Source organism: Eutrigla gurnardus, assembly GCF_963514095.1.
Source record: "Eutrigla gurnardus genome assembly, chromosome: 5".
Lineage (NCBI taxonomy): Eukaryota > Metazoa > Chordata > Actinopteri > Perciformes > Triglidae > Eutrigla > Eutrigla gurnardus.
The window spans coordinates 23,412,157-23,426,427 of record NC_139919.1 but is presented as its reverse complement, the minus strand read 5'-3'; the positions used below and the strand labels follow the sequence as shown (position 1 = coordinate 23,426,427).

At 45.1% G+C, this 14,271-nt stretch overlaps 1 protein-coding gene across 2 annotated transcripts in view; it reads right to left on the bottom strand.

The window, feature by feature from the left end:
• The window catches only part of LOC311014076 (A disintegrin and metalloproteinase with thrombospondin motifs 2-like), a 97,055-nt gene that overhangs the window by 21,626 nt on the left and 61,158 nt on the right, over nucleotides 1–14,271 (bottom strand). For both annotated transcript variants that reach the window (XM_084010448.1, XM_084010449.1), the window contains exon 4: nucleotides 4,923–5,128. In XM_084010448.1, the coding sequence (XP_083866574.1) occupies nucleotides 4,923–5,128 (206 nt within the window). The remainder of the gene's footprint in view (nucleotides 1–4,922; nucleotides 5,129–14,271) is intronic.

Genomic DNA, 14,271 nt, shown 5'->3' with positions numbered 1-14,271 from the left:
AAGAGCAAAGTTTTTTCTTTCAGCGATCTTTTACACGTTAAAAAAAAGATACAGCATTGTCTCACTCCCTCGCTATCTTGGCAGGCTTGAGTCTAACTGAGTAAGTGACACATAATGGCTGTGTGTGTGTGTGTGTGCGTGTGTGTGTGTGTAGCGGTGTTTGTATGTCTGAGATGACATGGACACTTGGGTGGGTCAGTTCACACATGGCATGATCCAGTCCGTTTCCTTGACAACTGTGAGGTCAATTAGGGGCGGTTGACTTCCAGGTGACCCGACACACAAGGTCCACTCTAATGAGACACACACACACACACATACAGTCGCTCACACACACACACACACACACACACACACACACACACACACACACACACACACACACACACACACACACACACACACACACACACACACACAGGCAGTGTAGAGTCCTTTCACTCCCAACTTTAGCTTTATATATCTTCATGTACTTACATGCGGATGGACACAACCACATAATATTCACTGCATTGTGCTGATACATGCACACGCACGCACACACACACACACACACACACACACACACACACACACACACACACACACACACACACACACACACACACACACACACACAGTTCATTGTTAACAACTCTTCAGGCATGTCACTCGTTAATGCTGCTACAGGGCGGTGCCTGGTGTCATTACTTACCGCCCAGGTAGCCCAGATCTGTGTGTGTGTGTGTGTGTGTGTGTGTGTGTGAGCGACTGTGTGTGTGTGTGTGTGTGTGTGTGTGTGGTAACTAATGCAGGCCTAGAGGTCAGCAAGGCACAAAATCATTATTATCGGCTAAATAATGCAGCCACAGCCTGTCACTTAAGTTAACCCTTAAATCTGCAATCATCATTACGAAATAAGGACAGGATTGAGGAGAAAACGAGGACTAGAATTGTTCAGCTCATAGGTATAATTTCATAATTCAAATTCATAATTGAAAATATAGGCCTGGTGCGTTCTAAAAACAAAATTCACGTTATTAACCCTTTAGCAGTATCAGAAAACATTAATAACTTGAAATTGTTGGTTGAGGAGATTAAATTAAAAGGGTGTGAGATATTAGCTGCTGCATAAGCAAAGCAAAGGGCCTTAAAGAGAGAATAAGGGAGGGAAAGTTGAGACTGAAACCCGAGAACAAGAGAGACATGACAGTATTATATCTACTATTATAACCAATCCTCACTTTACACATTGAAATGCCATATACAGGTAAGAATATGTCTATTCCTCTGCCCTTCCTTGCTACGACCGAGGGATGCATGGCTTAAAATACATTCCGCTGTGTTATGAATATTTCGCAGCGCTTCACACACCGAGCTCACGTGTTCCAATCAACTCATCACGGAGAGCGGGTTTCATTTAATAGGCAATCAAAATTTGTTTGGAAACAATTTTGAAAAAAAAAAAACATGCATTGAAAACACTCTCAGCTGCCGATGAGACAGAACTGAGTCATCAAATAAAATTTGGCTAGAGTGCTACATAAATTAGAGGAGACTTTGGACAGCTTTTCTACATCTTTCTGTCAACACACATGGGAATATGGGAGAAGAAAAAAAAAACTCGAGACCCAGCATTTTGAGTTCTCATTCTGACAGTGCTCCTTACATTTCTGTGACACTTCCAGCTAACAAGGTGTCTATTATTACCTGGACTACCTCTCCTTTCCCAGCTTTTCCTTCCACTTAATAATGCAACTTTTTTTTTTTGCTGCCTGCAGGAGCTTTGGTAAAGATGGAATGATCCACACCGCTTCCAGACAGCTCTTCCAGAAATTATGCTCATCACATTTTGGCAAAAAAAATGAAGCCGCAGACAAAATACACCTCGGTGTATCAATATGCATCATTAAAAAAAAAAACACACTATTCATATCCACGGAGGGAGCGTGATTAACACTTAGCCGCACCTCTTTAAAGGTCTCCATTAACGGGTGAGACAGAGAGTCAGACAGACAGATCGCTATTGTCCACTCAAAATATCGCCATGTCCGCCACATTACTTGCACAATGGCCTCCACTTGGCATTTGCCGCACATCGTATTTCACAGGATTTTCCGGAACATTGCTGCTTCCACATCAGCCCACTTAGTTACCTGTATCCATGTGAAACACGACGCACCTTTCCAGCCATTTCCCCTTAACGTTTCTAGTTCTCACTCCTTTTCCCAACATATTTATTTGTTCTTTTCCCTTTTCTCTCTATATCCCTTGCGTTCCTCATATTTTTTTCTAATTTGTGTTGTCCTCCCTTCCCAAATCGACAAAACTCAGCAAACGCCACGTGTTCTGTCTCTCGTCTTCAAGGGAGGTAAACACATGGGAAAGGAGTGGGAAGCAGCATCACAAATACACACATTTAACGCAACATACACGTTAACACACACAAACACACACACACTTTGACACTCCCGTTGAACTTCACAGACAGGATTTAGTGGTTTTCTGTGGGAGCGCTTTGATGTCCTGCAGACATCAGTACCGCCCCCTACCCTCCAACACACACACACACACACACACACCCCGTCCACCTTGACCCCCGGCTCACACTCTGGCAGTCATTCACACGGACTGACAGATGTCCGGGGTAGACGAGGGAAGACGGGAGGTGAAAATAAGCCTTGGAGAAACATTGCCTGACGTTGTAGTTTTTGCAGAATGACCTTTTGTGCTGAAACGCGAGAGCTTTATTTATCCTTTGAAGGTGGCTGTATGACAGTGTAACAGCTGCTGCAACAAAAGACGGAGGATCACTTCACACACCTTTTTCCTTAGGTGTCTTGAAAGTGTAAACACAAACGCACATAAGGAAGACTTTGTGTTGGATTCACTCAATTCAGTCTGCAGGTACGGCAGCGAGAGGAGCCAAGAACAAGTGGAAGGAGGAACAATATGTAATAATGGTGCCTTTATTTAATGAAGGGAGAGGATGCATATGCTTCTGTGCAGTTTACTTTTGAGGACACCTGTGGCAAAAACAGGGATGGCTGTATTCTCAAATCTCTCTCTTAAATGTCTATCCGTAGAAAGTTTTTTTTTTTAACATGTTGAGGATTTGTTGCCATAAACTACACAGAGTCAGAGAGGAGCAACAATGCAACACAAGCTCAGTGTGGAGCAACTCCGTGCTGCTGAGAGAGAGAGAGAGAGAGAGAGAGAGAGAGAGAGAGAGAGCACACCCATCCTGAAGTGAGCAAAGCAAACTTTCAAGAAGAAAGTCGCCCAGATGCCACGCGTGGGAGGCAGCCCTTATTTATTTATTTCTGTTTATCTGGCTGTCGGTAATTTATTCCAAAACGCGCTGTTTAAAATACTCCTTCTCCCTCCGTCTCACCGTCTCTTCCCCACAGATTAGAGGGGGGCTGCGACAGGGCGGCAGATTCCCTTCTCCTATATTGTCTAACAAATATCTAAAAGGGGAGCAGAGAGCGCAGCGGCCCTTGTTCTTTCACGAGCGCCGAGCTGAGACAAAGAGGTGTGGTAGGATTTGTTGCTGTATGCTTGCACCTGCTTAACAGTCGGAGATTGGTTCCTCGCGCGGTGGGTCGCGATACGAGCGGCGGCAAACGGGAGCACGCGCACACACACAGGGTGTGCTGCACGCGCAGCGAGGCGTGCACGCAGCACTCTCACCACGGGTTTAATTTGCAAAGATTAAAGTCTGCAGTGTGCTCAGTGTCACACCAACACACACACACACACACACACACACACACACACACACACACACACACACACACACACACCTGGGAGTTTGAGTGCTTGGCTAAGTGTTGTTGTGGCCTGGAGCACACTGCCTGCTGCTTCTGCATCTCTCTCACTCATTTCCACACACACACACACACACACACACACACACACACACACACACACACACACACTCGAGTTGAATGATGACATGACACAAAGCCTGATGAAATGATATGTAGGAGCCCCTTCAGAGGACAGGGCTCACCTGACACACACACACACACACACAGACACACACATGCAGATGCACATGCACACGCTCACAGACACAGACACACACACACACACACACACACACTCAAACAAATGAAATCTCATCATATTCAGATAGAGAAGAAAGGATTACCTGCGGCTGATTGCTGGATGAGAACATGTAAGAAGGGAATTGAATCCTCATTCAGTTGGTGTGTGTCTGTGTGTGTGTGTGTGTGTGTGTGTGTGTTGCCCTCTTTCTATGACCTCTCTGTGACTTACTTCCCATTCAACTCAAATGAGATGGAGTTTTCCCATCTAATGATTATCTTTTTTTAGAGCAAGAGAATAAATGTCATTTTTGGTGTACGTGAAGACACATTTCTACACTTGTGTGTGTGATGTGTGGTGTGTAGTAGTGATACAAGTGTCCATAGCAAGTACTAAAATACCACACTGTGAACTGTGACTCTAGTAAAGATAAAAGACCTTTAGAATAATGGTCCCTGTCAGTGATATTATTAAATGTTTTTGGAATAATAAAAGGTGCTGCATCATTGTGTGAATGAATTAGATGTTTATGGTTGTGTAACAGTTTAACTGCTGTGTGTCGTTCAATCATAGCATCATATTCAATTATATCATCATGTTTGTTGTCTTGCTGTCCCACGAGAACCAAGTATCTAAACTTTTCATGAGCTCAGAAAAAAAGGCCTCGTCTCAGCTTAGTGACGATGCATTTTTCTGCTGATCCAGGGGGCTTTATTTAGCTGAGGAAGTCAGCATAGAAGAACATTTCATCCTTCAGTTTATGTGAAAAATTCTAATTCTTTGTTGGTTTTATCTGATCATAAGATACAAGAATTAAAACGTAATGGAGTCGATGTATAAGAAGTATCTCAGATCTGTACGTGTATGTATTTGTATCTGGCAACACTTACTATATTCATGAGTGTGAGCAGGTACTTTTGGACGTGCTCCTTCCCGTGAAACTGGACCACCGAGTCGTCGACGCCCAGCAGCACCTCGATGTTGTAGGCCCGGTCCAGGGTCTGTCTGCGCATCCGCCCGGCTCGCGTGTGGTTGATGCTCTGCTCGACGCCGCGGTACAGAGACTCCAGGTCCATCAGACCGCCGAGATCGGCACCTGGAGACAGAAAGATAAGAGGCTTAATAAAGATATAGACGAGTGGCACATGAAGTCACATGATTGAAATGTTGGCGTACGAATCTCATCAAACAGCATCTAAATAATTCTATGTAATCCCCTACAGCAGAGGTCTTCAACATTTTTCAGGCCAAGGACCCCTTGGCTGATAGTGACCCGGTGGAGGGACCCCTTATAACATATTGTATACAATTAGCTGTTCCTAAGTTCAGGCTGAAGCTTAGGGGAGACCGGGCCTTTACAGTTGCAGCCCCAAGGCTCTGGAACGATGGTATGGTAGAAACACACAAAACTATCACAAAGTTTTAACCTACAGCCCCCTTTCGTAAAAAAATCACAAACCACTTCACTAATTTTGCCCACACAAGTGTTGCTATGACGCTAGTGCATTTTTGGGATGAACTGCAGTGCTGACAGCATCAAGTTAAGTGTCTTTTTTTCCCCTTGCATGAAAACAGTCTGAGTGAGTGTAGACACAGAAGATAAAATGTCCCGTCTCCGGAGCCAAGGCCATCCTTTCCTCCCTCACCATTCCTCTGTCTCGCTCATGCTTCTGGTATGTAGACACAGCGTGGCGTGCATGGAAGCCATGGAAGGTTAAGTCATGCAGTCTTGAACATGTGGTCTCAGTGGGTTCAACAGAGCGCTGTCCTCCCCGACTCCAACCAAGGCCTCCCACAGCCAAGGATGACACACAGCACAGCTCACGGAGCGGTGTGTGTGTGTGTGTGTGTGTGTGTGAGAGCTGAGTAGACAAACATGTCTAATTGGGTCATAAATCACTGTTCCAACTGGAGCTTTTAACTTAGTTGAATGCAAACCGTGACAGATATGCTGGTTTTCTCTTTTTTTTCTGGATTGTGGAGCTTTATTTGGAGGTGTGAATTGATTCAACACGTGGCACAAGGGGCCGGTTGGAGCGCCGGCGCTTTGACACATGCAGTGTGAGGGGAGGGGGAAAGAACAAGAGCGCGAGAGGAAGACGCTGGGAGGACGAGGGGGGGAGAGAGAGGAAGAGAGAGATCTGCCACCTTGCGTCCTAATCCGCGAGGGGCAATCCGCTTTCCCACTCCCTTTTATGCAACGTTTCCAAGGCAACGGGCTCATGGGTAAAACAACGACCGCGTGGCTAATATTGGCTTCTGAGTCGAGAAGCAGAGTGAATCTGGAAGTCTGAATGTGATCCCATATCTGCCCACATTCCAGTGAGTGACAGAATACCCACACAGACAGAGAAGAGAGAAGAGAGGGGCAAAGATGGAGATTAATATAAAGACAACAGACTATGAGTGAAGATTTTTTTGCAGCACATACTTTTGTTTCATAGCTCATCTCACACACACACACACACACACACACACACACACACACACACACACACACACACACACACACACACACACACACACACACACACACACACACAGAGAACATTTCTCCTCCTTGTTAGCAGAGCTGCTTACTTCACAACAACCCATGGCTCTTCCATGGCTGCCTTTAACGAGCCAGATGTCATAACCACACCATCTGCTTTTGAAAGGACGGGTCCAGATATTTTTACCTTATGCTTATGTAATGTTAAGACAAAAAAAAAGTTGTGTTCTCACTTTTGCAAATTTGCGGCACTTCAGGGCGACAACAGAGAAGAAACTAAGCAAAAGGTTGGAAGGTGCACGACCAGGTGGCGAGCTCCAGCGAGTTAAAACCTCTCTGGTTTCGTCCTAACCTCCGTCCTGCTGGAAGACTATTTCTTCTCTCGCTTCGGCTCTTTTGGAGCAAGTTTTTTCCCGGAGAGAACTGCAGCGGAATAAGGTGCAAGATAGATTGAGGGAGGCGAGAGGTAGAGCTGAGGGGTGTGATGGATGAGAGATAGAGGGAGAGAGACCAGAAGGACCTTGGGTGTTTTGAGTTCCGCTTCGAGCTCCTGCAGTGATGGAGAATATCGCTCTCTTGTAGAACATCCGAGACAGGGTGCGCCGCCGCATTTCTAACGGCAGCAAGCTTACGTCGGCCTCTGAAATCTAACCGTTATCACTCACAACCTACAGACAGGGACTTCATCATAACGATGTTCACTTTCCTTTTTCTCTCAGCCACAAACCAGCTCCTCCCACGCCTCGTACCTGCATGCACAACGACGGAACGCTTTATGTCTCTTACAACCCAAAACTTTCATTTTCCCGTCACACCGACCCGATTTCAATCCTCATTTGCAATCGCACCCTCCCGTCTGTAGTCCTACTGTATGTAGTCCTGACCCCCCTCCACACACAACCACGCCACTATAACGGCATCACCTCAAACACACACAAACACACACACACACCCTCTCTCTCCAAGTATTCTCATTCAGGTGGGGTGCAGAGTGCGCCCTTATTAGGAGACAAAGGTTCTTTGTCTTCCAACCTTTGCAAAATGTCAAGAATGTCTGGTTGCCCGCTGAATACCAGGTGGCGAGAGAGGAGGGGGTCGAGACAATGGGGAGAGACTAAAACCCCAACAGGAGACAGAGAAAGAGAGCGAGGCTGGCGATGATAATTCAGGTCAAGCCACGTCTTACTATTGAGCAGAGGTCGTGGGTTTAAGGTGACTTGTCACATTGTTCTGTTCCCACAATAGTTGCTCTGATCAACCTCGAGGTAGGTGTGAACCAAAGTGTGTGTGTGAAAACATCTGCATTTGGATGAGTCTGCATGTTATGTGTTTGGTCCTCTCGCTGTCATGGCGGACTTTCCACCCCAGAACGTCTATAAGCACCTTTGACCTCCGAGGTTGGATGACACGTTGTACAAACTCATTTTCAAATCATACCCCAGACTTTTACCCACAAGTCTCATGGTTCTTGCAGGACACAAACAAGAAAACAAGGCTGATGTTAATTCAGGTGGATACGTGTGGTCAGGGCTGCTAAATGACAAGGTTATGTGACTCAGGCCGTATTCGCTCAGGGCGAGTATTGCCAAGGGACCTCAAATTATTCACCTCACATCTGTGTTCCGTGCACAGGACATGCAAAGTCTGTATTTTTACCTAAATTTACTGGCATTTGCCATAGTTCACCAAGTAATCTTAACATTTAAAACTACAAATATTATTACATTACATAGGCCTATTTATGTTTCCATCATCCTCATGAAGACCTCTTGCTCCTGTTCTTGAGCCTCCTGAACTTGCACCCAAAATGCACCAGTCCTAAATGTTCATTTAGAATCGCAGAGGAAGTTTCTATGATCCATGAGAAAAAAAAGGCACCAGAATACAAAAAAACATTCTGAAAAATAGTGTTTGACAAAATATGGTAAGTCATTTGCGGCGTATTTTTCCTTTCCATGACAAATTATGGAGGCATTAAGGAGGCATTTTTTGTTACATTGGAAAGGACTTCAGCCGATTTAAAACCCTACGTGTTACTGTGGACTTTGGTTGTTTTTCGCCACCAGTGAGTGGAGAGAAGACGGCCAACTCATTAGTGCCAACCCGAGTTCAAGGCTGTCCGTCCACCTGAAGGCACGGCCGTCCACACACGTGAACTCATTTACCTACAGTTGCTTCTTCACATATATATATATAGCTCAGGGGCATTGGACATTTCGTCTCCCCGGTGACAGTTTTATGGGTTGCCGCGGTGATGAGTGGCTCCGGACGGCAGACCGTCGATGCCGTTTGCTAGCATCTGGGCAGGTAGCGACACGCCACGCCGTCCCACACAATGTGAACGCTCATTATTTCCTAAGCTGCCATATGACAGCTGTAAAAGGCCGGAGTGTGGAACGCATAGTGAACTAAGCTTCCCATAATCACACTGCCGTTAATTATTTAGATTGGCAATCAGCAATCTAATTTTACATGGACAGCTCCCCGAAGACCACAATAATTATTCATACATCAAGCATTGAACTTTGCCCATTTATTAACAACTGCTTTAGGTTAGGGCTGTTTATTTTTAACTGTGATTTCTATAATGCTGAGGAGATGTTTGGAGCGGTCGAGTCTCACGTCTCTCCAGCTTCACGTCCAAAGATCCATAATATTTAGGCATCCTTATCCATCTGTGCCCCCTGAGGCGGAGAAGAGGACCACCTTTAATATTGCATGAAAGCAGCGCTGCTCGTTTTTGTTTGTGTGGATTTGTGGTAGTTCAGGAGACAAGGCAACCTTTAGCTCTCCCCTCTTACATAACGTTTGGCTGCCGGGGCGTCCTGCCGGTGTCCTGACGTACCACCGTTTCATCTGCTGAGCTGAGCCATTTCTTCGTTATGTCTATACGCGAACCAAATGAAATAAGTGCGACTGTGCAGTTTCGGAAAGCGACAGAAGCCACACCTCGCGATTTCACAAATGAGCCTAAAGTGAGTGGCGATGTTTCCTCACAAAGCCGCGAGGAGCCTCCCAAGCGCCTCTTGTCACATCAATAATTGCAGCGAAGACCACCGGCCCATGTAAACATCGCAAACACATCTCAAAACACAGTAATCCAATTATTGCCATCCACAGAGGCAATATTGTTGGCAAAGATCAACCGTGCCCCCCTCCAAAATTCTCTCTCTCTTCTTTCCGAGTGTAAACTGAAGAGCCTTAATGTTCAATAAGACAGCAAAGCCAGGCTGATATAGGGCTTACTGCAGGTCTCATCCAGTCTAAAACCGACCTGTCTGAGTGTCTGTCTGTATCTGCCTCAGAGAGCCAGACATTTATAAAGGTCTCTTATGAAATCAAAAAGTAGGAAAACACCTCCAGCCATGACAGGGCAGCGGAGACAAACACACAGCAGCAGCAGCAGTATGCAGACTACGCTGCGTGAGCAGGCGAGGAACATTCTTAGTCTACGTCTCGTACTGTCACATCAAGCTCAACTGCCTGTCGACTTTAAGAAAACTATGGATCAATCTCTCCGGGAAACGGCATGGGCATCAACGGGGAGATGAAGAGAGAGACGCTGACAGCGAGGTGCAAGGTCCAGCTCCCAAAGAACCTATAAATCTCGGCAGAGACAGCTTCCCGCTGGCTTGAAGGGTTTGTGGCCCCCTCGCCACCTCTCTCTCCTCGACACCGCGAGCCATCTCTGCCTGTCACCTCGTCTTATATATCAGCCCTGTCTCCTAAAAATGATGTCCATAGACACCTAATGTGTTCGCAGTTTAACGCCTGATGCAGCCTCGATTATGCTTTCATCAACATAAAGAGGAAACTGAATGTATATGCAAAACGTTCAGGCAGCATCTCTCTTTTTAACCTTATACGATATTTGCTCTTGCAACTAAAGCATGCTGGATGCTTTATGGCCATTAGGGCTTTTTTTACTCAATTTGCAGATTTATTTCTTTTTTTTATTGGTGCAAAAAGCAAACAGCAGTGACTTTACAGGTGATAAAACAATAATAAGAACAGGGAAGGAATACAAAGAGGTCCGACTGCATGGAAGTCGATGAGAAAATGACCCTACTTCTCACTTGATTTATTATCTCAGCAAACATTGTAAACAGGAGTTTATGGTCTCATTTGCTAGTTTCAAGTCTTCCTCAATACGGGATGATGTTTATTTAGTAATTATGGTCCCATTTATGAAGCGGGGTATGCTTTAGGGCGTGGCTACCTTGTGATTGACAGGTTGCTACCTATGCAATTAGCTAAGATGACTTAACACTTAGTTGTAAAGTTGACCTCAAATTATGGAAGCTAACTTTGTTAACAGTAGCAAACAAACAAAAAAAGTCAGGTATGTTTTATTATAATATAATCTTAACTAAATTAAAAGTAAAAAGATAACAATACCACTCAAATTATAATAAAGCATAATACATTATTTTGAAAAATACGTATAATAACATAACTGGTTATAATGAAAAATACATCACTGGTAGTAAGGGGAGCTTGGCAGATCAATATCTATGTGAGTGATGCTCATTTTAATAAAATTCACGTTTGTTTGAGTTTTTTCTCTATTTAACCAACAATAGATGGCCACTTGGGGGCAGCACAACAAGCTGTATACACAACACTGACATATCTCCTGAAGAAGGTAATATTAGCAAACTGTCTGTCTAATGAGGAGGCTCTTCACTCTCGCTTTGACCGAGAAGGGACAACTCTATATCTGCTCTACGCATCGAAGACCTTACGTAAAGGCGTTATACAATCAACAAACGCTAGAACTCTTGGTTCCCGTGTCCCTTTTCCTGTCCGAACTGCTCGTATCCTCATTTCTCCTCATCACCCATAGCCTCAGGAAATGTCCTGTCGTGGCTGTGAAGTACTCGGAGAAGAGTCAACGCTAGCCACCTGAGACACCGAGGACCTCAGTTATTATGACAGGCTGGCCGGCCCAACAGCTGTCAGCCTGAGCACTGCAGGGATGGAGGCAGTGGAGATGCAGGAGGAAAGGAAAAGGGGGAGCAGAAGAGGAGGAAACATGACAACGGAGAAGGAGAAACATGACAGGCACAATAAAGAGGTGAGGGTTTTATTGTATTCAAGGCAAATACAAAAAGCTCATAACCAGTTTCTAAAGCCCAGAACCGAGGAAGGTTAAACCATCGAGCCCTTTTCTTCGCTCTTTCAACATTCTTACATTAGAACACAGCGTTCTTATTTTGTCTATTAGCAACATTTAGCAGCTGGATTTTTGAAATTTTCAACAGTCAAACGACAACAACAATTGTTATTACACGAAACAGAGCTGCTATGTGGCCCTTTCATCCCGCCTTTTTGTTTAAAGTTCATCTCAACATCCCTCCACCTTTCACCTCTTTCTCACACATTACTCACGTTTTCTGAAAGAGATAGATCAAAGTGTCAAGTTAACACCTGGGTGATTTGACTAGAAGACCACAGGTGGACCCATAAAGGCTTCGCCCCACAGGCGAAGCAGGTGGGAACGGTCAAATAAACAACATACTAAACGACCAGGTTACAGGTGTCTCAGTCTACGACCACCTACGTCCTTCTCCTCTCTGACTGGCCCTCCCTCGTTACATTCCTACCGCCTTTCCTGCTTCCTTCATTTCCTCTTTTATTCATTAAATGTAACTTTTGAAAGGGTAGATACGGAGCAAAGAGAAAGTCCTCCTGAAGGTGTGAGACAATATGTATGCAAATGCTCTCACCGAGCCGCTCGCCAGCAGAGCCGAGCCCGAGCACGCCTGCCAAAGGGCGGCAGAATGAGGATTTATAATCCAATATCGCCTCATCATAAATGATAATGATAAACATGTAAGCCAGGCTGTAACATAGTTATAGATCATCTCCAAGCCGGCTATATAAGCAGGGTAGTCAATCAGGAGAGATATCACTGTAATGTCTAAGGCGATTAAGGCGTGGAGTTTGAACGCACCAAAAACTTGGACACGGGGAAGTGAGTCAAAAAATAAAGAGCGTTCTCCACGCTTAAAAACTGGCACGCTCTTACACCAGGAGTTATTGCTGCCTAGTCGGCCCACAAACGCACAGACGGAGTTCTTTTTCAATTGTGCGGCGCTCGAGCCAGACGGGAGAGAATTAATAAGCCACTACAGTGTATCGGTGTTACTAAATTGGCGGTGTTTCATAACAAAGTCTTTCAGAGCAGTTATCAATTAGAAACAATTAAAAGAGCCATTCATCATTCTTACAAGGCCGGCTCCACACGGGGAGCAGCGCTGACGGAGGAGCTGATGAAACCATAATCATGCTAAACGCTCTTTGTTGACAGAGCTGAGGTGTGTTCGCTGTATGTAAAGATTGCACCTCCGTCAAGCTCCTCTGGACGAGAACGACGTGTGTCTATCAATCAAATGTGCAGAAAAAGGGTAAAAAATCGGCAAAGACGATACATAATGGGCTGTAGAAAAATCTTATCATTGGCGATAGTCTTGTCTATCGGTGTGCTTTCTGTTGATTGGCAGTTTCCTGCATCGCTTCTTTCCTGGAAAACCTTCGCAAAGGCTTCCCATATTCATGTCCACATTATCACTGCTTTGTTGGTAACCAAGGGAGATAGGATCTTGCAAAGATACACTGGGGGGATGAAAGCAACCCATACACGATATGTCTCTGCCCATCCAACTTACCCGACTCTCAGTCCCCTAGAGGCGATTGTGATGGCACAGGGCGAGGCTACACCACCTCCCAGGCATATGGCTAATCAATGCAGCCTCTTCCGTGCAAAGGGTAACTCTACACTCGAGTCAGGAGGACCGGGGAGCTACCGGTGCGGATCTCCCCGTCTCTCTAATTCTAATGAAGCTCCCAGGTAATCAAATCACTGCACACACAGGCAGATGGCCAATATGACAACGACCACCGGGGCCCTTTGATGGGATCACGACCAAAGTTTTTAAACTCGCCAATGAGTAATTTCTTCCCTCTCTGCGTGTATTTAGCGGAACCAAAACTGATTTCAACATGTGGCTACATTTATTTCCCAGCACTTTGTCGCAGAAGTTTGACGCCAATAAAAATTGTGGGGCCCCGTGATAACGTGTCAATCTCTGGCTGTTGAATCACTACTACAATAAGTTTACAGCTGTATAAAAACATATGGATGTGGACAGAAAGTCAAAGGAAATCTTCAGGAAAGATACGTTACGTAACTGTTGAGTGAAGGAAAGTTAAACAACTGACACTTTTTAAATTTGCTACAGCTCTGATCTGCACCTATAACTGATGTCTTCACCATGGCAACGGTCGCTGAGCCTCACAGGCATCAAAGTGCTTCAAGCTTTTTTTCCATATACCAAACAGATAAAAAGGTATTTCCCAGGAACAAGGTTAACATATTCATAATCAATTCATAACCTTACAGTCACAGTAAAACCGCTATTAGAGCTTTTGTGATGTGACACAGAAAAACGAACACATGATAATGTCGCCCTGCTAGCGACAAGTTTTACATTTTACAGGAAGAAAAACAAGAGGGGGTTTGAGATAAAACTACACTTTTTTATTTTACATATATTTTGTCAGGGCTGCACGGTGGTGTAGTGGGTTGCACTGTTGCCTCCTTCTGTGTGGAGTTTGCATGTTCTCCCCGTGTAAGCGTGGGTTTTCTCCGGGTTCTCCGGTTTCCTCCCACAGTCCAAAGACATGCAGGATGGGGATAGGTTCATTGATGACTCTAAATGTACGTAGGTGTGAATGTGAGCGTG